The 25,775-nt window shown below is 43.9% G+C and overlaps 2 protein-coding genes across 5 annotated transcripts in view; both read left to right on the forward strand.

Moving 5' to 3' along the window:
• Window positions 1-19,359, forward strand: part of KHDRBS1 (KH RNA binding domain containing, signal transduction associated 1) — a 38,964-nt gene extending 19,605 nt beyond the window's left edge. For 2 of the 4 annotated variants that reach the window (XM_036352653.1, XM_036352652.1), the window contains 5 exons: window positions 4,519-4,652; window positions 5,487-5,688; window positions 6,202-6,269; window positions 7,173-7,231; window positions 10,409-11,739. In XM_036352653.1, the coding sequence (XP_036208546.1) occupies window positions 4,519-4,652; window positions 5,487-5,688; window positions 6,202-6,269; window positions 7,173-7,231; window positions 10,409-10,506 (561 nt within the window). In that variant the 3' untranslated portion in view covers window positions 10,507-11,739. Of the gene's footprint in view, window positions 1-4,518; window positions 4,653-5,486; window positions 5,772-6,201; window positions 6,270-7,172; window positions 7,232-10,408; window positions 11,740-13,187; window positions 13,246-19,270 lie in introns of those variants that run through there. The other 2 variants (XR_004974407.1, XR_004974408.1) reach the window with 2 other exon arrangements.
• Window positions 19,360-19,504: 145 nt separating this feature from the next.
• The window catches only part of TMEM39B (transmembrane protein 39B), a 30,886-nt gene continuing 24,615 nt past the window's right edge, over window positions 19,505-25,775 (forward strand). The window contains exon 1 of the mRNA XM_036352645.1: window positions 19,505-19,997. The gene's annotated coding sequence lies outside the window, so the exon portion shown is untranslated. The remainder of the gene's footprint in view (window positions 19,998-25,775) is intronic.

The raw sequence follows: 25,775 nt of genomic DNA on the forward strand, positions 1-25,775 counted from the left end.
GGTGACTACAGTTCTTGGTTTTCTTGGCTGTGTAAAATGAGGGAACTAGAACAAAATGTGGCCCGGCCTGTGTGGTTCAGTGGTTGAGCATTGACCTATGAACCAGGAGGTCATGGTTCGATTCCCAGTCATATTTTGTTTTCATATTTTTGTAGGCTCCTAAAAAGAGCCTACAGCCTTGATAACTATGTTCTTAGATCCCAAACAATAAGCAGACACTATGTTGCAGGGTCTGTCCCCACTGGGGGGCATGCAGGAAGCAGCCGATCATCATTGACATTTCTATCTCTATCTTCCTCTTAAAATCAATTTTTTAAAAAATTTTTAAGAGAGAACTAAATTGGTGTCCAGAGGATGTGAGGACTGGTAGAGCAAAAATTTATAAGCATTGTGTACCTACAATGCTGAGTTTCAAGGATTCCAACACTGTCTCAAGTATCTCAGCAGCTGCTTTGCTTACAACTACCTTGTCTTCATTAGGATGTTCAACATGAAACAGCCAAATTTAAATATCCTGGAGAAAAACCCAGAGCTGGTCAATTTTTCCTTAAGGGAATTCTTTTGACTCTTTTTGAGGTGTTGTATTGAAGCATCCTGAGCCAATCCAGTTTCTGAACGTGACTACAGGGGAGTGCCCATCTCCTCTTTATCATTGGTCTCAGCATATTTCTCAAAAGGAATAGGCTTACAAGACTTCCATGTAAGTGGATCTTCAACAAAGATTCCTGCCAGGGAGATCTGGGTTTCCTCAGTGTTCATGTGGCATTTGGGAGACTCTAAAGAAATTGGCTGTCAATGGTCACTTGATTCCCCAGTGTGAGTCTTAAGCAGCAGTAATGTGTAACGTAGGAGGACGAGGTAAAGAGCTATGGAGGAGCATCTTTGTGGTGACTAGAATTTTGTATTCTTGAAACTTTATCCACCGGGACTGTATAAAAATGCATGTAGTATTAAGACTGAATGACTCCGGAGGGGGCGGTCAGTTGGGGAAAAAGACATATGTAAAACTTTAGACAATAAAAAAATTATTTAAAAAGACTGAATGGCTCTTATCAGGAAATATGTGAAAAGATTTGCAGATGACACTTGACTCAGTTCTTCCCTCTTGTGAAGGAAAAAGAATGAGCCTGTTTTTGCATCCATTACCAGAGTTGTACATTTTCCCCTTGGAGCCATTAACTATATCAGAGAGACTTCCAGTACAGTAGGAAGAGCACTGGACTGGGAGCTTTATCTGCATCATCTTGAACAAGTTACTATTTCATTTTTTTGAGCTTTATTCATCTCAGACATAATGTTTAGTAACTGGTAGGTGCCTTGGGTCTGAAGTTACAAAAATGGCTCCTGGGAGTTCACAATCTAGTGAGAAAGACAGATCAGCAATTCTAAAATGATGTGGTAACTGCTCTGGTAGAGAAAATAAACATGGTGCCATGGAAAAAAGAGGGACTGGGAGGTGGCATCAAAAGAAAGTTTTTCAAAAGAGGTAATGTTTTAGATTGTCTTGTAAGAGTGGGTTAAAGTCCCTCAGGTAGACAAGAAAAGGGTATTAAGCTTAGCTAGAGGCCCCATGCATGACTTTGTGCATGGGGGGGGGGGGGGGTCCCTCAGCCCAGCCTGTGCCCTCTTGCAGTCTGGGACCCCTCGGGGGATGACCACGTGCTGGCTTAGGCCCGCACCTTATCTGGGTGGAGGGGTGATAGGGGGTGGAGTGGGGCCGGCCAGGGGAGGGGCCATGGGTGGTTGGCCCACCGTCCCTACCCCCTGGTCAAACTCCCAGTTGAGGGAACAATTTGCATATTAGCCTTTTATTATATAGGACTAGAGGCCCGGTGCACAGAAATTTGTGCACTCGGGAGGGGGGAGGTCCCTCAGCCCAGCCTGTGCCCTCTCGCAGTCTGGGACCCCTCGGGGGATGACCACCTGCTGGCTTAGGCCCACTCCCCGGGGGCGAGGGGGGAGGATTGGGCCTAAGCTGGCAGTCAGACATCCCTCTGGGAGCCCTCGGGGGATGTCCACTTGCCAGCGGGGAGCAGGCCTAAGCTGCAGTCGGACATCCTTAGTTCTGCTGAAGAGGTGGGAGAGGCTCCCACCACCACCACTGTACTGGCAGCTGTCAGCCTGGCTTGTGGCTGAGCAGAGCTCCCCCTGTGGGAGCGCACTGACCACCAGGGGGCAGCTCCTGCATTGAGCATCTGCCCCTTGGTGGTCAGTGTGTGTGATAGTGACCAGTCATTCCCAGTTGTTCTGCTGTTAGGGTCAATTTGCATATTACCCTTTTATTATATAGGAGTGCCTGGCCAGCCTGGGTGAGGGGCTTATGGCTGTTTGCAGGCTGGCCTCAGCCCCTTCAGGGTAGGGGTCTCCCCTAGGGTGCCTGGCCAGCCTGGGTGAGGGACTGATGGCTGTTTGCAGGCTGGCCACAGCCCCTCAGTGTGGGGGTCCCCACTGGGGTGCCTGGCCAGCCTGGGTGAGGGGCTGATGGCCATTTGCAGGCTAGCCACAGCCCCTTCAGGGTGGGGGGGTCCTGCTGGGGTGCCTGGCCAGTCTGGGTGAGGGGCTGAGGGCTGTTTGCAGGCTGGTCACAGCCCCTTCAGGATGGGGGTCCCCCCTAGGGTGCCTGGCCAGCCTGAGTGAGGGACTGATGGCTGTTTGCAGGCTGGCCACAGCCCCTCAGTGTGGGGGCACCCACTGGGGTGCCTGGCCAGTCTGGGTGAGGCGCTGAGGGCCGTTTGAAGGCTACTAAGCCCCCCAGCGGGGATCCTCACCCCATGAGGGTGTGGCCAGCCTGGGTGAGGGACTGATGGCTGTTTGCAGGCTGGCCACAGCCCCTTCAGTGTGGAGGTCACCACTGGGGTGCCTGGCCATCCTGGGTGAGGGGCTGAGGGCTGTTTGCAGGCTGGCCTTAGCCCCCAGCCACCCAAGCTCCCAGTGGAGGCTGGCTGGAAGCAGGTATCTGGGATTTATTTAGCTTCTGTAATTGAAACTTTGTTGCCTTTAGCGGGGGCCACAGCGGGCTCAGGGCTGGCAGGAAGCTTGGCTTCCTCCATCGCCCGGGCAACCAAGCCTCCTGCTTGCTCCAGCTCCATGGCTGTCGGCCGCCATCTTGGTTGGGTTAATTTGAATATAGTTGCTCTGATTGGCTGGTGGGCATGGCTTAGGGCATAGTGAAGGTACGGTCAATTAACATCTTTGTCTTTTATTAGTGTAGATGATTCAAAGCCTACATTCTGAATTCACATCTGGAGTCTGCCACTTACTAGCTCTATGTCTCCTTACTTCAGGGTTGTTTTGAAGATTAAACTGATAAGTTTATATAATGCTTAATTTATGGTTAGTGGCTTTTATTATCCTAGGAAGAGGAAACTATTTGCAAGAATGGATATGTAAGAGTCTGCCAGAATCTGAACTACAAGTTGTTCAGCCTGACTTGAAAGGAGGTTATACTTGGGATGGAAGTGATGATCTGGAGAGTTAGGCAAGGACCACATCAACAAGAGCTATGATCTATAATAATAAAAGCGTAATATGCAAATCGACCAAACGACCCAACAGCAGAACGACCATCCAGACCACCTTCCAGACGACCATGCTATGACATGCACTGGCACCAGGCCAGCCAAGGCGGGTGCGATGCAACTGGTCAGGGGGCCCCCCCGCCATCGCCTCACAAAGGGGAGGCCCAGGCCACTGGCAAGCAACACTGTGGCGGGTATACAGGGCCAGCGATCGCCCTGCAGAGGGAGGCCCAGGCCAGCCAAGCGATCGCACCCCATGCCTATCGCCCACAGAGAGAGGCGACCAGTGGTCGGGGAGGGAGGACAGCACCGCACAGATGGCAAGCAGTGACAGTGGCAGGGGTGGGACTAGCTGCCTGCATCCAGAGGAAGGAAAGCCCGATAGGCCCTGATCACTGGCCAGGCCTAGGAACCCTATCCGAGAGGTCCCGGTTGCGGGAGGGCACAGGCTGGGCTGAGGGACACCCCATCTCCCCCCGCCGCCCCCCCCCCCCCACACACACACACACACACTCCATCCCCCATGCACTAATTTTGTGCACCAGGCCTCTAGTGCAGTGATGGCGAACCTCTGACGCACATGTCAGGCGACATGTAAACTCATTTTTTTGGGTTGATTTTTCTTTGTTAAATTGTTAAATGGCATTTAAATATATAAAATAAATATCAAAAATATAAGTCTTTGTTTTACTATGGTTGCAAATATAAAAAAATTTCTATATGTGACACGGCACCAGAGTTAAGTTAGGGTTTTTCAAAATGCTGACATGCCGAGCTCAAAAGGTTCGCCATCACTGCTCTAGTGTTTTAATAAAGATAAGGTACTTTCCTCAAAGAGGTAACAGGCAGGGTGCCGTTTGACTTCAGAGAATGAATGATCTCTGATATTTCATCTGGGCTTTCAAATTTGTTCTTAGCATTCAAGGCTCATGTGAGCTAGAAGGCTTCCCAGCAAAAGTTGGAAATGTTACACAACAATCCTATTATCTTTCATTTGCAGGATATGATGGATGATATCTGTCAGGAGCAGTTTCTAGAGCTGTCCTATTTGAATGGAGTACCAGAGCCCTCTCGAGGACGTGGGGTGCCAGTGAGAGGCCGGGGTGCTGCCCCTCCTCCTCCACCTGTCCCCAGGTAAAAATAATGTAAACAACCAGAAATAGGATGTAAATTTGACCTCTAGTACCATCTCTCTTTTTGGTGCTCTTATCTCCAGCTTAGAAGGAGTCATATCCTTCATTGAGTGGAATTCTAGCTCTTGAGCATTTTGGCCATAGTCAAGTGTAGCAGTCCTTCTGAAACTTTTGGTCTTTTAATTTTGGACAGTCATAGCATTTTTACTTTTTAAATATGTTTTTATTGATTTCGGAGAGAGATAGAAACATCAATGATGAGAGAGAATCATTGATCTGTTGCCTCCTGAATGCCCCCACTGGGGGGTCGAGCCTGCAACCCAGGCATGTGCCCTGACCGGGAATCGAACCACGACCTCCAAGTTTTCATAGGTCGACGCTCAACTATTGAGTCATGCCAGTCGGGCCAGTTATAGCATTTTTAAATGATCACTGACTTTAGCATTTTACCTTTTGTTACTGATCTTTATGGAGTGTTCCAACTCTCCAAAGCAGTTTATTGTGGGACCTGGGGAATCTTCCATTGTGGGGTTTTTACCTACCCATACTTTCCTCTAGGTTTTAATAATATTTTTTTAAGGCATCATAAAATCTGGCTAGTTCCAGAATTTGCACACAAATCTGACCATGTAAGTAGCCTATTTATTAAAAAAACCTCTTTCAATAATAAAGATAAATTATAAAAAAGAAAGTAACTAAAAAAAATAATCTCCATTTAAAATAAACTTTCTTAGATGATGTGTTATGGAATCATGCACCTAAAACCTGTATAATTTTGTTAACTAGTGTCACCCCAATAAATTCAATTAAAAGGGGGGAAACTTTCTTTTTATAGGGGCCGTGGTGTTGTACCACCTCGTGGGGCTTTGGTGCGTGGTACGCCAGTGAGAGGAGCCATCACCAGAGGTGCCACCGTGACTCGAGGAGTGCCACCCCCACCTACTGTGAGGGGTGCTCCAACACCAAGGGCACGGACAGCAGGCATCCAGAGAATACCTTTGCCTCCACCCCCTGCACCAGAAACATATGAAGATTATGTAAGAAGTTTGAACAATGTGCCATTTCCCACTACCTAGAAGGTTGCCAAAGGAAGTTGAATGACAGGGCCTTGGTCCTTGATGTAGGTGGCAGGGATTGCCTGTAAGATTCAGAATCTGCTCTTTTCTCTTTCAGTGAATGTTAATGTAGGAGAAGATTTTTCCATTTTAAGCATGGTTTGCTACCATATGTATGTAGATTAAACAGGAAATAAGCTGTTCCTTGATGTATAGTATTTCACTAAAGGGATCTCCCACTACTACCAGTTCAACTTTGTACCTTATTTCCTGCTCACACTTGGTTTTGGTTTTTGTTTCTTTTTTGTTCGTTTTGTTGTTTCGTTTTGTGTTTTAAAAATAACCCTTTCTCTCTTGACTATTTCACAATGGGTGTTAACATTTGGGAGGGAAAGTTCATGTTCTGTTAATGTAGAAGCCTGCCATCCTCCCATGGGATATAATTATCTCTACTCTCTGTGATTCTGACTTGTTATTTCATTTCATTTGTTCTAGGGATACGATGATACATATGCAGAGCAGAGTTATGAAGGCTACGAAGGCTATTACAGCCAGAGCCAAGGGTAAGTCAGGCAATAGTGCTGTTTCTTGTCCTGGGGATGGATGGCAGGGCGGGGGTTAGGGGGGAGAGGAAGGGACAGAGATTTAGGCAACACAAATCTAGGAAGCAGTATGGCTTACCTTTTGAGGGGATCTACTATGCTTTGGACATCTGTAAGTTTGGATAATTATGAATCTTGAATTATATTGTAGAATCTGAAAGTAGAAAAATTCCTGAGCTGTGACTACATGGAAACAAAGGAGAAATGCCTTTAAATTATTTATTTTTTAAAAATATCACAATCACAGTAAAATTGTATAAAAGTTGAAAAGGAAACTAAAATTCCACTGCAATAGCTTGGGTTCTTTTCTGCACTTTTTCTTTTTTTTTTCTTTAAGATTTTTTATTGAATTTGAGAGAGAGGGCAAATCATTAATCACCTGCCTCCTGCACACCCCCTACCCAGAATCAAGCCTGCAACCCAAGGATGTGCCCTGACCAGGAATCAAACTGGCAACTGAGACATAGTGGGCAGGGCTGCGCTTTTCTTTAAAAACATTTTTTGTGTATATGTATTTTATCTGTGATTGATTGAAAAGATGTCTCATAATTCTACATGGGGGACAAGATAGTTCTCATGTTTGTTTATTCTCTTCCAGTGAGCACTGTGGTCAGTTTCATATTGTGCTTTTCCACTTTAAATTGTGTGGTATCCATTTTTCTTTGCTACAGTTGTTACCCATTTTCTTATGAGTACATAGTTATACATATGTTGGTAATGTTTTATGGTTTGAAGATGGGGGGTGAGCATTTTCCTTTATTATACACACAGTAAAATGACTGAAACATGGAAGTATTTGGGAGAAAGGTGAAACTGAAACATAGTTGCTGTATGGCTCTCTAACACTCTGTCTTTGGCTTTTAGGGACTCAGAATATTATGACTATGGACATGGGGAGGTTCAAGATTCTTATGAAGCATATGGTATGTCTTTATTTCTGTGTTGGGGCAGAATGTGCAAGTAAGTGCCTGAGAGAATACTGGATTATTGAGGATCAGACAGTCACACACCTGAGGAGAACCCTTTAAAGGCCAAGTTGTTGGTAGATGTAACAATAGGAATCCTACTCTTAACTTAAATTTTGTGGTGTGCGATAGAGATAGGGGTACTATTACTCTTGGAAGGCTATGAAAATGTCCTAAACTAGGACTCAGCAAACTAGTTTGCCTGGTTGGGACAGAAAACTTTTTTTTTAAATCCTCACCTGAGGATGTTTTTTCTATTACTTTTTAGAGATAGTGGAAGGGGAGGTATGGTGAGAGGGAGGGAGAGAAAGAGAAACATCAATATGAGCGATACATCGATTGACTGCCTCCCACACTCACCCCGACCAGGGGTAGGGAGGGAATCGCAACCCAGGCCCCATGCCCTTGGACCGGAATGGAACCAGTGACACTTTGGTGCACATACCAGTGCTCTAACCTCTTTGCAACACCAGCCAGGGCTGGGGCAGTAAACTTTTAAGCTGATGTTCTTTTTCCTACTTTAGGCCAGGAGATGCCTAGACCTAGGGTATGTTGCTGGGGCTTTGCTGCTGATACCTAGACCACATTGATGGATAATAAGAATTTCATTATATCCAATTCTGCTCTACCTCACTTTTAAAAACAATTTTGTATCTCATCGAACAGAATCCCAATGTAGAGGAAAGAATAGCTGGAAGAAACCGAGATTGCAAGTAGCTAGCCAGAGCAAACTGGGGCAAGAATAACACCTGTTAGACTCAGATTAGAGACAGTGGGGTTGAGCTAATTCAGGGCAGTACTGGCGTCAAGATCCTTACTGTTTTGGAGACATCTCAACTCCTAAGAGAGCTATAGGGGCTGGGATGGCTGCATAACCAAACTGTCTTCCCTGAGGTTTAGTTGAAAATGCATTGCTCAAGAGTGTCTCAAGAGCCAATAAAGGCCTCGTGTTAATGGGCGCCAGGGGGAGTGCCAGGTGGTCACAGATGCAGAGAGGGAGCAGCCTTTTAAATGTGAAATATTTTAAACATACCTAAAGGAATTCTAGAATCCTTGGCAAGAGGTTCAGCAGTTGACAGATCTTCTTAAGATGCTAGTTGACAATCTCCCTCTTCCCCTAGCTGAAAAAGGGGAGCTTCTTAGGGCCTCCCACAAATGGACAAGCTGAGCTCAACGACTCAGCACGGTATGTGGTAACCACTCAGCTACTTGCCCAGGGAAGCAGTTTTTACTAATTCTAGCTAAATGGCATTGGACATTTGCCATCAGTAACTTCTATTCATATGCCACTGTATAGAAGAGCGGTATGATTGCCCTGGGGTAGTTCCCTCCCTTCAGTGAGGCAGCACAATGGGCCTCTGTATGTGTTGACTATATTGCATTTCTGTTTTACTGGATAAAAGACTGGACTGAAAGAGGCAGACTGCTCCTTATGCCCCTGGTATGATGTTACCATGGTAATCTGTTCTGATTTCTGCCTTTGTAAAGAGAATTAGAAAAAATAAACTATCTTGTTGGTACCCAGAAACAATTTGGAAAGTGATGGACATACCTATTATACTAGGCATAAGAAACAGGCTTAGATAGGGTGCTGTGTGACTTTAGATCCATATAAGGGATTTTTTAATATATATTTGGGGGGGGGATTTCTGTTTCTCCCCCTTATCATCAAGATTCGCTGCCTCCCATCATCAATATTTATTGAGCATTTACAGTGTACTAGGCACAATAGAACATACAAGAAAACATTGTCCCTGCTCTTGGGAAGCTTACATTCTAAAAGAAAAAAATACACCTCTTTCAAAATGGTATTTTTATTTGGTGTTTTTGCAAGGTACTTAGGGATATATTTTTAATTGATTTCATAGAAGAAGGGAGAGGGAGAGAGAGATAGAAACAGCAAGAATGAAAGAGAATCATTGATTGGCTGCCTCCTGCACGTTCCCTACTGAGGCTTGAGCCTGCAACCTGGGCATGTGCCCTCGACCGGAATCAAATCCAGGACCCTTCAATCTGTAGGCCAACCCTCTATCCACTGAGCCAAACCGGCTAGGGCCATATAGGGGATTTTATTTTTTATTATATATTTTTTATATTTTTTATTTCAGAGAGGGAGAGTGGGGGGGGGGGGGGAGAGAGAAACAGAAACATCAATGATAAGAGAGAAACATTGATCGGCTGACTCCTGCATGCCCCCCAATGGGAACCGAGCCTACAACCTGAGCATGTGCCCTGACTAGGAATCGAACCGTGACCTCCTGGTTCATAGGTCGATGCTCAACCACTGAGCCATATAGGGGATTTTAAACCTATAGTGATGGAGGCAGATGTTTGTGAATGCAGGCAGCTGGAGAAATACTTCAGGAATGAACGGGCATGGGTAAAATATGGCAGTGAATGTGAAGAATAAGCTTATAAACACAACTCATTTTTATGAGAGGTCAGCTCTAGAAATAAGTGATCCTCTCCCTCACATTTTTCCATTTCACAAAGGAAAACCATTTGAAGATGTCACCTATGTTGTCTGGCTTCTCTGGACGGGCTTCTCTGGACTAATGGCATCAGGGCGGAAATAATGAATTCTCCTAATTAGTGCTCTAAACACGATTGTACTTTGCTCTACCAGAGCAGTAGGCCGCAGCTCTGCTGGTGGGGAGCCTCATGAAAAGTGGTACTTGCTTGCTTCTCCCAGAGAGCCAGGGGACACTTCTCCATGAGGAAACCTGACTTTCTGTTATATGGAAAGGGAGCTACCTGCTTCATCTTACCTGAGGCTGTCTGGTTGCTTTGGGAACAAGATATTGCAAACCCATTGAGATTGATTTCCTCACTGTCTCAGCAAGTGTTGGGTTTATCCAGGTTTGGGGACTGGAGTATAAATCATGTTGCCTGTGGAGACCCTCTTTGCTGGAGATTATTCCAAGCCCTGTTTGGGCTGTTTGCTTGTGCCTATCCACTCAAAACTGCCCTCCAGTTGGGAAATTGCCTAAGCTGCTCAGGAGGGCCAAGTAGAGGGAAAAGCAAGGACCACTGGGTAGGTAGCAAAGCAGTGTTTCTTTGCCAGGTGACTTACCCGTGCTCATCCTCAGATGCCATTGACACATGGTTTATAAACTGTTCTTGCTTTCCCCATAGGCCAAGACGACTGGAATGGGACCAGGCCGTCGCTGAAGGCCCCTCCAGCTAGGCCGGTGAAGGGAGCATACAGAGAGCACCCATATGGACGTTATTAAAAACAAACATGAGGGGAAAATATCAGTTATGAGCAAAGTTGTTACTGATTTCTTGTATCTCCCAGGATTCCTGTTGCTTTACCCACAACAGACAAGTAATTGTCTAAGTGTTTTTCTTCGTGGTCCCCTTCTTCTCCCCACCTTACTCCATTCTTAACTCTGCATTCTGGCTTCTGTATGTAGTATTTTAAAATGAGTTAAAATAGATTTAGGAATATCGAATTAATTTTTTTAAGTGTGTAGATGCTTTTTTTTCTTTGTTGTTTAAATATAAACAGAAATGTACCTTTTATAATAAAAAAAAGAAGTTGAGTAAAAAAAACCACCACAAACCTGTTAGTTTCAAAAGTGACATTGCTTGCTTAAAGGTTCTGAAGTTAAGGCTTGTTAACTTTATCTTAGTTTTGATTTGAGGCATCCCGTATAGCTGTAGTTGCAGAATCCCAAACTAGGCTACATTTCAAAATTCAGGGCTGTTTAAGATTTAAAATCACAAACGTTAACGGCAATAGGTGCCACCATGTAAAAGTGAGCTCAGACGTCACTAAAAATGTTTCCTTTAAAAGCACATGGCGGTTGAATCTTAAGGTTAAATTTTAATATGAAAGATCCTCATGAATTAAATAGTTGATGCAATTTTAACATTAATTGACTTAAAAAACAACAACAAGATTAGGTTTGTAAAAATGACTTTTTCATTATGTGGGTTTTGAAATCTAGCCCCAGACATACAGTGTTGAGAGATACTTAGTGGAAAGTAGGCTTTGAAGAGTTTAATTGGGGGAGAGGGGTTTGCCACCTGAATTGAATCTGATGCAGAGCTTTTTAGCCACAGTCTTTAAATAATAGTACTAATAATTAAAATTTCAGTATTTAAAAAGAAAGTGTTTTGTCCATCTGAGATTCTACACTCCATGAAAAGCTCACTTGGACACTGGGGCCAAAAGCTGATAATTTTTTAAGTTTGACAATATTGAACTGTTCCCAAGGTAGTCAGTGAAGTATGTCTCAACACTAGCATGATATAAAAAGGGACACTGCAGCTGAATGAAAAAGGAATCAAAATCCACTTTGTACATAAGTTAAAGTCCTAATTGGATTTGTACCATCCTCCCATTTTGTTCTTGGAAGATTAAATGCTACATGTGTAAGTCTGCCTAAATAGGTAGCTTAAACTTATGTCAAAATGTCTGAAGCAGTTTGTCAATAAAGTTTAGTCCTTTTTTAATCAAAGTAAATGTGATGAATTGTCATTTTTGTGGGTGGACAATAAAATAGTTTTCTCTTTCAAATAAACTTAAATTAATTATAAAGTTAATGGTCTTGTTAAAAGTTGGAGCTTGGAGACATTCTTAAAAGTTGTGGTGGGGATTTTATTTTAAGTTTACCAAAAAAAGTTTATGAGTTGTTAAGTTTTAGTTTAAAAATAACCAAAGCTTTTTCACCCCCTGGAAGTTGTTGAAAACAGTTTTATCTAATCCTATCACAAAATCTAATTTCTGGAGAGAAAAAAACAACTAAACCAAAGCTTGGATTGGTTTCATACAGAGGTGTCAATATTTAAAGTGCCAGCCACCTTGTTCACATCTTCTATAGAGTCCCTTGGTGGTCCTACGAGTGACACCAAATAATCTCTGTGAGATTGGAAAGGGATAGCACCTGCTTTCGAGATGACAGTTCAGCAAACTCTGGGTACACTTAAGGGTTTCCCTTCTAATCCCAGAAATGCTATTAATAAATCAGCTGGGCTGGGGCAGGATCTGGCATGATAGGCTGGCTCTGTACTCCTTCCTGAGAGATCAAGAGGAAATGATGGAATTGGTTGGCCCTGTTTCTACTCCTCTGTTAATTTTTAGGGTTTGCATGCCTTCTTTAAGTGAGCCACCTAAAACTGCTCGGGGGTGAAAAATCCTCTTGTATGAAGTGCCAAGCTGCCTGCAGCAGTGCATGATGGACATTTTTTTTCTTTTTAAAACACACCAACAAAAAATGTATTTGTAGATTGTGATAAAGTGTAAATAACTGAATTTTCAACCATGGTTTGAAGTCAGCTTTCAGGGCATTATGTCTTGTTTTGATGAAAAGAGATCACTCTATACCCCCCTTTTTAAAGGAAAATTATCGCAAGAGAATCAGGATGTGTAAAGCTAACATGCATCGCAAAAAACCAAAGGTAACCTAAATGTCTGATTTTAATAGCACATATTTCTCTTTTACATAAACTGTGACAGCAACTTGCATAAACAATTCTTTAGCTGTTAATTTTAATGTTAAAACTTTGAAAAACTTGTTTAATAAAAATAGCTGTAAAAAGAAAAACCATATGCTGCCGCATAAATTAGCCATAACTCTTAATAATCCTGCCCATCACAAGTGAACTGTAATGTAACCTGGGCACAAAGTCTGACATCTTAAATGACACAATGTAAAATTTCAATGACTGTAGATTAGATATTCTCCCCAAAGTAAAGCTTTCTGCTCAGCTATTTTAAAATGTACAAGGATGAGCCCCCATAGGTTCCCATATTGATATTCACAATGAAATGTTACTTAAAATTTCCTTAAAGTTGCATGTTTCTCTCCTGTAATGTATAAATTGCATGCAGGATCTCTATCTTTTATTTTGTATGTCTTTAAACCTTCCTCTTCAAAAGACTGATCTTTTACTTCTCCATTTTCAGGTCATTGAAACCTCAAGACATTTCCTGGAGTAGAATGGGTATTAAAGACCCATGTCAGGTATGTTAAGGTGTCTTTCTATTAAGGATGTGGAACTTTTATCTATATAAAAGGCTAATATACTAAGTGTCCGACCATCCAATAAGTCGCTATGACGCTCAACACAGGAGCTGCCATGATGCACACTGGCCATTTACAGAGAAACAGCACCATGGACCTGGCACCCACAAAGCAACACTCAGCTTCCCCACATGGGACACAGGCCCCACCACCACCCCAGAGCGACAGCCCACCAAATCTCAGCCGACGCTGCCAAGACCCCATGGCGCAAAATGCAGCCGGCTTCCTCTCCCTAGCGACAGGCCATTTAACAATAAACAGTACCACGAACCTGGCAGCCACAAAGCAACACTCGGCTTCCCCCAAGTGGGGCACAGGCCCTGCCACCACCCCAGAGCGACACGCCACCAAATCACAGCCAACGCTGCTGAGACCCCATGGCTCAAAATGCAGCCCACAGCCCAGCCCAGCCAGAAAATGGTGACTATGGGCGCCCAGTAATGACATAGCAACGCCCGGCTTCCTCTCCCTAGCAACTAGTCTCCTTGAAGTTTCTTCAGCCCAGGAACATGACTTGCTTTATAGCCAGGTGGAAACATTTTACACTTTAACCAAATGTCTGTGAATTGTTTTCCCATGCCTCATCTCATTTGATCCTCACAGAAGTCCTGGAGTAGGTAGATAGAAGACTTGGTGGAATCCTATTTTCATTAGCCAGAAAATGGAGATTTAGAAAGTTTAGAAACTTGCCCCCACTGAAAAGAAGAAATGGTGGACCTTGAAAATGACTTCAGGTTTTCTCACTGCTTAGAATATAGTCAAAAACACTGCTGCAGTTAAGTATTTTACCCTTTGTTCTCCCTGAGTGATCTACAGTAATAGTCTACTTCATGTTGATATTTCCAGCCAATTCTAAACCAGTGCTGAAAGAGAAGTTGGGGTGGTTCACTGGGTTGGAAGAAGTTTAGCTAAATCAGAAAACAGGTATAATTAAGCAAGTTTATTCTATATCTATAAAAAAATATGTTGACTCACACATGGGTGGTACATATAAAGCTCTCGGTGCTGATCGCACACATGTGTTTCAATCTGTCATTGTCGTGAATTTGGTTGACACTTCTATTATAGAGAAAGGGCGAATAGCGATATTAAAATATTCTAATTAATTTCAATGTGCATGAATTTGTGCACCAGGCCACTAGACTATATATATAAAAGTCTAAGCAACCATTTGACCGGTAGCTATGACGCACACTGACCACCAGGGGGCAGACACTCAACACACAGGCATGGAAACATGGAACAGACTGATGAATCTTGGAAAGGGGAAGAGCAAGGCAAGATTAACCAAAGATCTTATATGAATACCAGAGGCCTAGTGCACACATTCATGCACCAGTGGGGTCCCACAGACTGGCCTATGGAGATTGGGTTGAAACCAGCAGTCAGACATCCCCCGAGGGGTCCCAGATTGCAAGAGTGCGCAGCCCAGGCCAAGGGGCCCCACCAGTGCACAAATGAAAAACATTTCCCTCAAAGTCCGTTCTTAAGACTACCCTAGGCAGAACTGAGACACTTTTCTGAATTCAGGGACTTTATCTTAAATTTACCCATTCATGTGACCAATATCATATTCAGGACTTTCTGGATGCCCCAAACCATGCTCAAGACAAATGGCCTTCCTTAAAGTCTTCAAATCTCAGAGGCTCCTGGCTAAGAGGGAGGCTAAGAAATGATATCCAAGAAGGAAAATTTCTCTGTCAAAGACTATAAAGTGCCTTTGGCTTAAATAGGTAGATCTTGTCTCCTCCGTGCTATCAGAACCCTAACAACTTATTCAGGGCAGAGGGGGGAAAATCATCCAGTTAGTTCCTGGGTGGCTTTAAACACATCCTTTTGTGCCTCTTGCATGTTTGAAACTAGTACTAGCAAGCATCTGATGAATATTTAATAGCCTTGAGCACACAGGCTGCATACAGCTGTCTTGAGATGGCAGCTGTTGGGGGGAGGGGAGGAAGTGTACTGCACTGCCTAACTATTTCTTTTGTTCCCTGGCCTAGTCCTTTAGGAGCAAAGGCCTATCTATGGTGGGTACTGTACCCTAGTCCTATTGTGGCCTGATTGATGCCCTCGGTTCCCAAGGAGGTTATATTCAAGCAGCAGACCAAACCCCTTTTTTTGGGTAATGGGAGCGGATTCTGTTCGCTGACATCTAGAACCAATTTTTCAACCCAGGGCTGGAGGTTCTCTACTCTGTGGCCTTTCTCCGCCTCTGAGACAGATAATGTGTTTTCATCCAGTGTTCTGCCAACTTCAGTTCTCTTTTCTAAAAGGAGGGAGTTCTAAAAGGAGGGAGACTTGTATCTGGAAGGGACTTGAATTTCATAATCATGCTGCTGGGTTTTAGCCTCTTAGCATTCCTTGACTACAAATGCAGTAGTAGCTTCTCAGCAGTAGGTGTCCTACTCATTCCTAGCCTAAGCTGTGGCGATTGGCTGCATCTCAGGCAGGCATTAGGCAGGGGAGTTCTCAGGCAGGCACTCAAGCTATCTTTGTGCTTCCTTCACCTAGACCTAGGGGAGCTTTTTTTTTTTTTTAATATATTTTTATTGATTTCATAGAGGAAGGAAGAGGGAGAAAGAGATAGAAACATCCATGATGAGAGAGAATCATGGATCGGCTGCCTCTTGCAAGTCCCCCACTGGGGATCGAGCCCACAACCTGGACATGTGCCCTTGACCGGAATTGAACCTGGAACCTTTCAGTTTGCAGGCTGACACTCTATCCACTGAGCTAAACCAGTTAGGGGAAGGGGAGCTTTTTGCTTTAAGAAGACCTTGCTGTTTCCAGGGCAAATTTGGAGAGGTTATGGGGACTCCTGAAAAAAGACAGCCTGTTTGAGTTGTTTCTTGGCAGACTGTGAGCCATGGCCAGGGTATTGCCCCAGATTAATCAGGTAAGTAGAGCACACTACCAGAAACTTGGGCACTGTTTCTGTTTATACTGTTTTAAGATGCCTGAATTAGCTGTTCCCTTGTCAACCTCTAGAGCCCACCTCAGGATAGCCAGTCTCTTCCCCCTAGGCACCATGAGTAAGAACTTGAGATCAAAGTATTTGGATTCAGCCCTGACTAGTATGGCTCAGTTGGAGCATTGTTCCGTACACTGAAAGGTTGCAGTTCAGATACAGGACCAAGTCTTCTCTGGGGTCTTCTGAATCCTGCAGGCTTCATACTTTCTATTCATGGTCCAGCTTTAGCTATAAAATGGGTACTACCCATTTCTCAGGCTCTCTGGGGTTGGAAAATAGGAAACAAATTGCATCAGCCTTTGAGAAAGAAATACCTATGCTCTGATATGATTCTTCATAAACTTCTGTCCAGATATCAGTACAAATGGCTCCTTTTATTCATTTTCCTTAATGCATTCACTCTTATAAGTAGGAATACCTACTACTAGTATGTGCTAGACACTGGAGAGTCAGTGGCAAGTGAACAAGATAAAATTGGTCTCTGGCCTCATGGAGGTTACAGTATATTTGAGGAGCCCTGGCTGGGTAGCTCAGTTGGTTAGAGCGTCATACCATTACACCATGGTTTCAGGTTCAATCCCCAATTAGGGCACATACAAGAAACAACCAAGGAATCTATATAATAAAAGTCTAAGGGACCGCCCTAGCTGGTTTGGCTCAACGGATAGAGCGTCAGCCTGCGGACTGAGGGTCCCAGGTTCAATTCTGGCCAAGGGCACATGCCTGAGTTGCAGGCTCAATCCCCAGTAGGGGGCATGCAGGAGGCAGCCGGTCAGTGATTCTCATCATTGATGTTTCTATCTCTCTCCCTCCCTCTCTGAAGTCAATAAAATACATTAAAAAAAAAAAGTCTAAGTAACCGTTAACAGCGAAACGATCAGAATGACTGGTTGCTATGATGTGCACTGCCCACCAGGGGCAGACGTTCAACGCAGGAGCTGCCCCCTGGTGGTCAGTGCGCTCCTACAGGGGGAGCACCACTCAGCCATAGGCCAGGCTCATGGCTGACGAGAGCAGCCGTGGTAGCGGGAGCCTCACCTGCCTCTGGGGCAGTGCTAAGGAGCAGCGAGCCCAGCGGTAAGGAGCCTGCCACTAAGGAGCAGCGAGCCGAGCAGTAAGGAGCGAGCGGGTGGGTGGTGAGGACTGAGGACTCCTGGACTGAGAGGGATGTCCAACTGTGAGAGGGCCAGGCCAGGCTGAGGGACCTGCCAGTGCATGCATTTCGTGCACCGGGCCTCTAGTGCATAAATAAGTGGAAAAATAAATCTATTTCTCCCTCCCTCAATAAACAATTGTAAAAAAAAAAAAAAAAAGTATATTTGGGGAAACAGACACTAAACAGATAAAACTCATAAATAACATGTTATAGCAGTTGTAATCATCTGTGCTATGACAGAAAAAGCACAGGGTGTTATGAGGGTACACAACAGGGAGCTAACTTGACTGGGGTTTTCCTTGAGGGAATGATGTTTAAGCTGACATCTAAAAGGAAGAGCAGCCTAGCCAGTGTGGCTCAGTGGTAGACTTAGGAACCAGGAAGTCACAGTTCGATTCCCAGTTAGGGAACATGCCTGGGTTATGGGCTCAAACCCCAGTAGGGGGCATGCAGGAGGCAGCCAATCAATGATTGTCATCATTGATGTTTCTATCTCTCTCCCTCTGTTTTTTTTCCCCCTTCCTCTCTGAAATCAACTTTTTTTTAAAGAAACTCATATTTAAAAAAAATAAAAGGAAGAGTTAGCAAAAAAAAATAAAATAAAGTAATAAAATAAAAGGAAGAATTACCTAGGTAGAAGGCTTGGGAAAGGGCATGGAGCACATTATAGGCAGAGGGTAGGACTGAGCCAGATTCAAGATGAGGTAAGAATCTGGACCTTATTTTGTGTTCTTCACTGAAGACCCTTGAATCCGGGAGTGACGGGAGGGGGAATGACATGATTACATTTCTGTTTTTTAAACTTCATTTGCTCCCAAGCAGAGAATGGATTATAGTCCCGGCAAGAAAAGACCTCTTTAAGGTGACAGTAGTGAGAATGTAGAAAAGTAAGTGGATTCAAAACTTTTAGGAGAGCCCTACCCAGTTTTGCTCAGTGGATAGAGCATCAACCTGTGGACTGAAGGGTCCCAGGTTTGATTCCAGTCTAGAGCACATTCCCAGGTTGTGATTCCCAGTGGAGGGTGTGCAAGAGGCAGCTGATCAATGACTCATCATTGATGTTTCTCCCTCTCCCTTCCTCTCTGAAATCAATAAAAATATATATATATTTTTAAATGACTTGTAGGAGATTGAATTACTATAATGTGTTGATTGATTAGATGTGGGAGAAGAGGAGGGCTCCTAGGTTACTGGCTTGAACAACTGGGGCAATGGTAGTACCATTTTTTAAAAGGTGGGTAACACTGTTACAGGCTTTGGCATAGGATGTATCTCTCCTGTGGTTAACCCTGATCATTTGAGGCTGGGATTAAACACCTCAAGGCCAGGAAATATAGACCCCTGAATCTAGGATTGCGGTACTAGAAGATGCCTATTTCCCCAATCCCTTTCTTCCAAAGTCTTTTTCTCCTTCTCCTCCTCCTCCCTCTTCTTCCTCTTCTTCTTGTGGTTTGAAGCTCTTTGTTCATTTGGATCTTCATATCTCTGGGAGAGCAGGAAGCATTTCCCCTTTTGTATAATTGTGGGTCCTAAAGCTTGTATAACTAAAAACCCCAAAGATTTAGTTGATTTTGCCCTGATCACTCAGCTGAGGCCAAGGCTGGAGTATAAGGTGTGAGGATCCATATGTTTGACTGACATGAAAAGAGAGCTCATAGGCTGTGGACTTGTATTTTCTACTCATCTGTGCACCTAGAAATCTTGTACTGAATGAAACAACTGCAGTTTTCCTGTCTGTTGGGGAGACTGTAAGGGAGGCAGCCTGGCCATCTGGGTGGCAGGGAAGCCCCTGATAGGGCAGTTTCATGTTTCTTAATTTTCTGCTTGTGTCTTTGCAGCTATCAGAGGACTCCAGAAACTGGGAGAGCTGCCTGCTGTCAAGGCTGGCCTGAGGGCATTTGCTGAGCACAGAGAAACACCAGAGAGATCAACATGTTCTCACCCGCTTCTTTGATATGTCTGATTTACACACAAAAAGCCAGTTAGGATCCCCTAAGAGTCTCTAGGCCCAAAATGAAGTCCTCAGGGTTGCAGGGGATTGTGATACTAATAGTTAAACATGCTCAGAACTTGAAAAAAAATTGAAGGGGAGCCCGGCCGGTGTGGGTCAGTGGTTGAGCATTGACCCATGAGCCAGGAGGTTCAGGTTCGATTCCTGGTCAGGGCACATGCCCAGGTTGCAGGCTCGGTCCCCAGTGAGGGATGTGCAGGAGACAGCCAATCAATGTTTCTCTCTCATTAATGTTTCTATCTCTCTCTCCCTTCCTCTCTCTCTAAAAATCAATAAAATCATTTTTTTAAATGTTGAAGGGGACTAACAGTATCCTCATCATGGCCTAAATCTGAATAAACTGGCACCTCCTGTGTCATTCCCAGTTTGCCTGCTTCACCTTAGCCTCCAACAGAACTGGCTAGAACACCTACCTATTCCTCACCACTTATTTCCCTCCCTGCCACATTTGTGTTGTGGGTGCCAACCTGGGGGCCCTTGGACGCTTCCAGAGGGCTCCTAGAGAGAAGCTGCTCACCAACTCCATAACAGCCTGAGGAAAGCCAAGTGAGAAGGTTCGTTTATTTTGGGCAAGTTATTTAACCTCTGCACCTGTTTTTCTCTTCCTTGTTGATTACTAAAATTACTCAAAAAGTTCTTTAAGGGTAGGGCTTTAACTCCTGTACTGTATACCTTCCCCAGCATATATCTGGCAATGAGGGGCTCAATAAAAGTTTGGTCAAGTGATGAATGGTCCCACTCTGGTAGCTTCTATCAACTTTGAGAGAGAACCAAAGCTTCCCTTTAGAGCTCCCAATTACCTTCTAGTTACATTAGGCTAGCTATTTGCCCTAACATTTCTCTTGAAGGATTGGAAAGTCAACCTTTGATACAGACTTCCGGTTTCCTGTGACCTAAAGTCTAGGCTGGTTTTACAATGAGGTTCTAACAAGGGATCAAGAAGGGCTGAGTTTGGGAGAGAGCCTAGCCTGTCTGCCTTTTAACTGAGCTTAGGACATTGTAATAAGCTTAGATTTATTCTTAGCAGGAAAAGGATATTGAAATCAGTTGCTTTACTTTGGGCAAGTTATTTAACCTCTGAGCACATTTTTATATTTTGATTACTATAAATAACAGATGATTTATTGAATGCTTAGTTGTAGCAGGTACTATATCAAGCATTTATATGCACTGTTTCATTTAATCCCCCATTTCATTATACTCATTTTGCATATGAGAAAACAGAGGCTCAAGGAGGATAAATAACAGTACCTAAAGTTAAAAATAGGGGCTATCAGCCCTGGCCGGTGTTGCTCAGCATTTAGACAAGGGCTTGTACCTGGATTGCAGGTTTCGATCCCCAGCCCCCAGTGGGGCGCATGCAGAAGGCAACCAATCAATGTGTCTCTCTTATATGGATGTTTCTCTCCCCCTCCCTGCCCTCCCTTCCACTCTGTCTACAAAACTATGGAAAAAATATCCTCGAGTGAGGGTAAAAAGGGGGACTATTAGATTTTCATAGTCCCTGCTTTTGACCTGTTTGTACCTCTTCCAGCCACAACCATTTTGAAGCAGTAAAGCATTGTAAGGATGACAAACCATCAGGTTTACCCAGAACTGAGAATTCCTGGGATGTGAAGGAGCTAGGGAATCATATGACATCCTGGTCACTGGTAAATGAAGCCACAGAGCTGGTGTCACTGTCTGAGAAGCAGCTAGGTTCCTAGGCAGCCATATGCTCAACCCCAAATACAGGATATCTACTTGAGAGCCATGAAATCTTGCAGAAAGCTCACAGGGTTAAAGCCAAACAGGTCTGGATTCAAATCCTAGCTCATCACTCATCGTGTGCTTTTCAGGGCTTGTTTACTCCGTAAAAGTAGGATAATCCTTATCCACTGAATGGGATCTGAGAAGCAAATGGAATGTGTGTGAAATACCTAGCACAGAGTTCCTTCCTCCTTTTATCTGGCTTGTGTTTCATACCCAGTCTTGTCACCTGTCACATACAGACTCCTCCCTCCTTTCATTAACACTTGCAGCCATAGGGAGCTAGCTTCCTGTGAGAACCCTGACCTATTGGGTTTGGCCCACACACCCAGCTGCCCTTCATGTCGGTCACTTTCCTGGGCAAGCAGAGAAGGGATGACATCAACTTTTTCCCTCCCCCCATCGGAAGCCTCTGGACTGTTTTGAGCCATAAATATTTTAGCTGGGTTTTTCTCTGGCTGTTGCCAGGGTGATGGTCTCTCAGGGGACTAGGGTAGGAGTGTGGCGTCTGGGCTGGCAACCTGGGGCCTAGCAGCAGAGCCAGCCCGGAGCAGTGGGTATGAAACCTGGCCTAGAGCCAGTGCTTGCTGAGGCAGTTCTGAAGGCTCTTGCTCTGTTGGCCCGCCTTCCCTTTCCTGGGCCCCTCAGAGCCACTCCTACTGCTTCGGGCCCAACTCTGCCCTTGAGTGCTTTTAGATCTTGGGTAAATTGCTAAATGTCTAGGCTTTCACTGTAATATCTGCAACCCAAAAATCCCCACTTTTCTCACTGGGTTAGTGGAGAAGACAAAGGAGGTTTTGTAAAAATTGTATGAAGCACTAAGCTAGACTCCATAACCCAGCGGTTCTCAACCTGTGGGTCGCGACCCCTTTGGGGGTCGAAAGACCCTTTCACAGGGGTTACCTAAGACTATCGGAAAACATATATAATTATATAGTGTTTTGTGATTAATCACTATGCTTTAATTATGTTCAATTTGTAACAATGAAATTGGGGGTCACCACAACATGAGGAACTGTATTAAAGGGTCACAGCATTAGGAAGGTTGAGAACCACTGCTGATAGACCTAAAGGTTAGAGTCCTGAGGCAATGTAGATGCCACTATAATGACTGATTGTCAGATATGGCACTCCTTATCCTCACACTGCAGCCCAGCTCCTTTTCTACAGTTCCCAGATCTAGATAGACTACCTGCCTGGTACCCGTATCCTAAGCAGTTGGACTCCGTATAAGCAGAGTTGGTGAAAAGCCCTTTTTACCTGCGACACAGAAATTCAGGCCCCCAAACTAGATCTGGCCCTCATCCTCTAGCCCTATCCCAGATATCTTAAATCTGGCTAGCTGCTAAGCTCTAGGAGGTTGTAGCAGCATGTCCAACCCCTGTCCTTAAGATGGGTCTAAGAAGGAGGAGCCAGAGAGGGGGCACCTAGATCCATGCCCCCTCCTATCATTGAGACTGGATTGGGTTCAGGATTCCACACCCCTGCCCAGACTTGCTCACCACAATTTTCCTGTGGAACTGGGAGCTCTGATTCCTTTGTATGAGCTCCCTCTGGTGGTGGTTGATATGTGCCTTGCCGAAATAGATCTCAAAAGTGAGACCGTTTGAATTATAGGCCACCCTGAGAGGTGGGATGGTTTGCTCTATCCCACCTCTTCGCCTTCAACTTGTAAGACAGCCATTCCGTTTCTTCTATAGGATATCTTGCCCATCTGTTTGCTTCTCTCTGTCGTTAATCCTCACAATTCAGTGAGATAGAAATTATCCTAATTTTACAGATGAAACAGGCTTAGAGAGTTTAAATCAACTTCAAACTCTTCAATGTATGTAACATTTAAGATCCTCGAGTGATACAAACTTAATCTATTTTTCCAGCCTCATCTTCAATTACTCTCAAGCCAAAATGGACTTGCTCTTCTGAAACATAACCTCTGGACCTTTGCTCATGCTGTTCCTTCTATCTTCATTGCCCACTCCCCACCAAGTACATTAACTAACAAAATCCTATTTTTAAAAAACTGAAGAAATTGTTATTTTTTAAAGCTTGCATACATTATCTTTGTAATAATCAAATGGAAGGCAAATGTCTGGATGACAAAGGGTGGGTGGCCCTAAGATGTGGAAGGTGGATGGGGGAGACTAATGCATACATGAAGTGAAAATGGCCCCGGAAATTAGAAGAACCCGGATTCTCACTTGTGGGCTCTTATAGTAACAATCACATGTAAGTATTATTTTTTAAAGAATATAGTTGAGCCCTGGCTGGGTGGCTCAGTTGATTGGAGCACTGTCCCATACACCAAAAGGTTGCGGGTTCAATTCCTGGTCAGGGCACATACCTAGGTCGCAGGTTCAATCCCCAATCAGGGTGTGTATGGGAGGCAACCAATCAATGTTTATCCTTCTTTCTCTATCCCTCTTTAAAATTAATAAAAACAGCCCTAGTCAATTTGGCTCAGTGGATAGAGCATTGGCCTACAGACCAAAGGGTCCCAGGTTTGATTCCAGTCAAGGGCACATATCTCAGTTGCAGGCTCCTCCCTGGGCCAGGCCCTGGTCAGGGCATGTGCAGAAGACAACCAATTGATGTGTTTCTCTTACATCGATATTTCTGTCTGTCTTTGCCTCTCTCTTCCACTCCCTCTAAATATCAATGGGAAAAATATCCTTAGGTGAGGATTAAATAAAAATATATAAATAAAATTAATAAAAACATATCCTTGGGTGAGGATTTAAAAAAAAAGGAATATAGTCAAATACAATATTAGTTTCAGGTGTACAACATAGTGATTCAACATTTAAATACCTTATAAAATAATCACATTAAGTATAGTACTACCTGTAACCCTACAAAGTTATTACAATATTATTGAATAGCCTTGGCCAGTGTGGCTCAGTTGGCTGAAAGTCATCCCATGCACCAAAAGGTCAAAGGTTCAATTCTTGGTCAGAGCACATGCCTGGGTTGCAGGCTCAATCCCCAGGAGGGGGTGTGTAGGAGACAGCCAATCAATGTATCACTCTCACATTGATGTTTCTATCTCTCCCTCTTTCTCTAAAATCAATAAAAACATTTAAAAACAATATTATTATTGACTATATTCCCTATACTGTACACATCCCTGTGACATTTTATTTTTTTAAATGCCTATTTCTATGGCATTATTTATATATATATATATATATATATATATATATATATATATATATATATATACACACACACACACACACACACACACATTCTTACTGATTTCAGAGAGGAAAGGAGAGGGAGAGAGACAAACATCAATGATGAGAGAGAGACATTGATTGGCTGCCTCCTGCATGCCCCACATTGGGGATCGAGCCTGAAACCCAGGCATGTGCCCTTGACCAGAATCGAACCTGGGATCCTTCAGTCCGCAGAACAACACTTTATCCACTGAGCCAAACCAGCTAGGGCAGAGTCTTGGATTTTTTAAGTTAACACTAGTTTGTGTGGGTTTGTTTGTTTGTTTGTTTTTTGTGCTTCATAATATATTCATGTTTTAACAATAGCTAACACTTAAATAGCACTTATGATGCACTGGGCATTGTTCTATTAAGTCATTTACACGGATTAAATTTTTACCATAATCTCATAAGATATGAATGATATTACCCTTATAGAGGAAACAGAAGTACAGAGAGGTTAAGTAATCCTAAGGTCATGCAGCTAATAAATGGTGGACCCAGGATTTAATTCATCTAAGTGTGGCTCAGAGAAGGTGCTATGAATAACTACACTCTAATATTGAAAAACATTTTCATGAATAAAACTGACACTCCAGAAAGCAGCACTGTGTTTTGCCCTGTGGTTTCAGCATCCCCACTGTATACCATCAGAGGTCTGCATATTCCAAGTCGAAAACTACTGATACTGAGATCAGATGTGCATGACCAAGAAAGAGATTCCGACTCCTGACACCCAATAATAACACAGGACTGGCCTAGAGCCAGTGGCATTTCCTCAAAACTCAAGACTCCTGGACGAGCCAATAGAGAGCAAGTTAATCAGGAAATGACACAGAGAAGCAAAGTGAGGGCTTTAGGGTCACTAAAGAGCTGAAATGTGTGGCTGCAGATCTGGAGGACAGAACCTAACCAGCATCCTACCTTCTTACAATTATTTCCCCCAGAGAGCCTGTAGGAGGCAGATGTGAAAAGACTAAGACCCTAGATGTTACTGCTAGAGACTAGGATAGAAGTGTATATTCTGGATTATTTCAGATGCAGTTGTCAGACACCAAATATAAACTAGAGTTTTGTAATAGAAAAGTCCATAATGGCTTCAGGTATGGCTGTGTTTCCTTCATTGTCAGTTTAGCTCCTCCCAACAGTAGCAAGATACCAACAACTCTGTTTATGACCAATTTGCTTAGCCATCCCAGAAGTTAAAATTATTTCCCAATACTTCTAGCAAAGATCCTAGGGTTGTGTCGCATTTGGCTGCATTAGGCACTAACACCATTACCCCGCAAACACACACACACACACACACACACACACACACACACACACACACAACCAGTCACTGTCTGGAGTGGTAGGAATGGAATG

The sequence above is a fragment of the Myotis myotis genome, unplaced genomic scaffold (genome assembly GCF_014108235.1).
Source record: "Myotis myotis isolate mMyoMyo1 unplaced genomic scaffold, mMyoMyo1.p scaffold_m19_p_2, whole genome shotgun sequence".
Lineage (NCBI taxonomy): Eukaryota > Metazoa > Chordata > Mammalia > Chiroptera > Vespertilionidae > Myotis > Myotis myotis.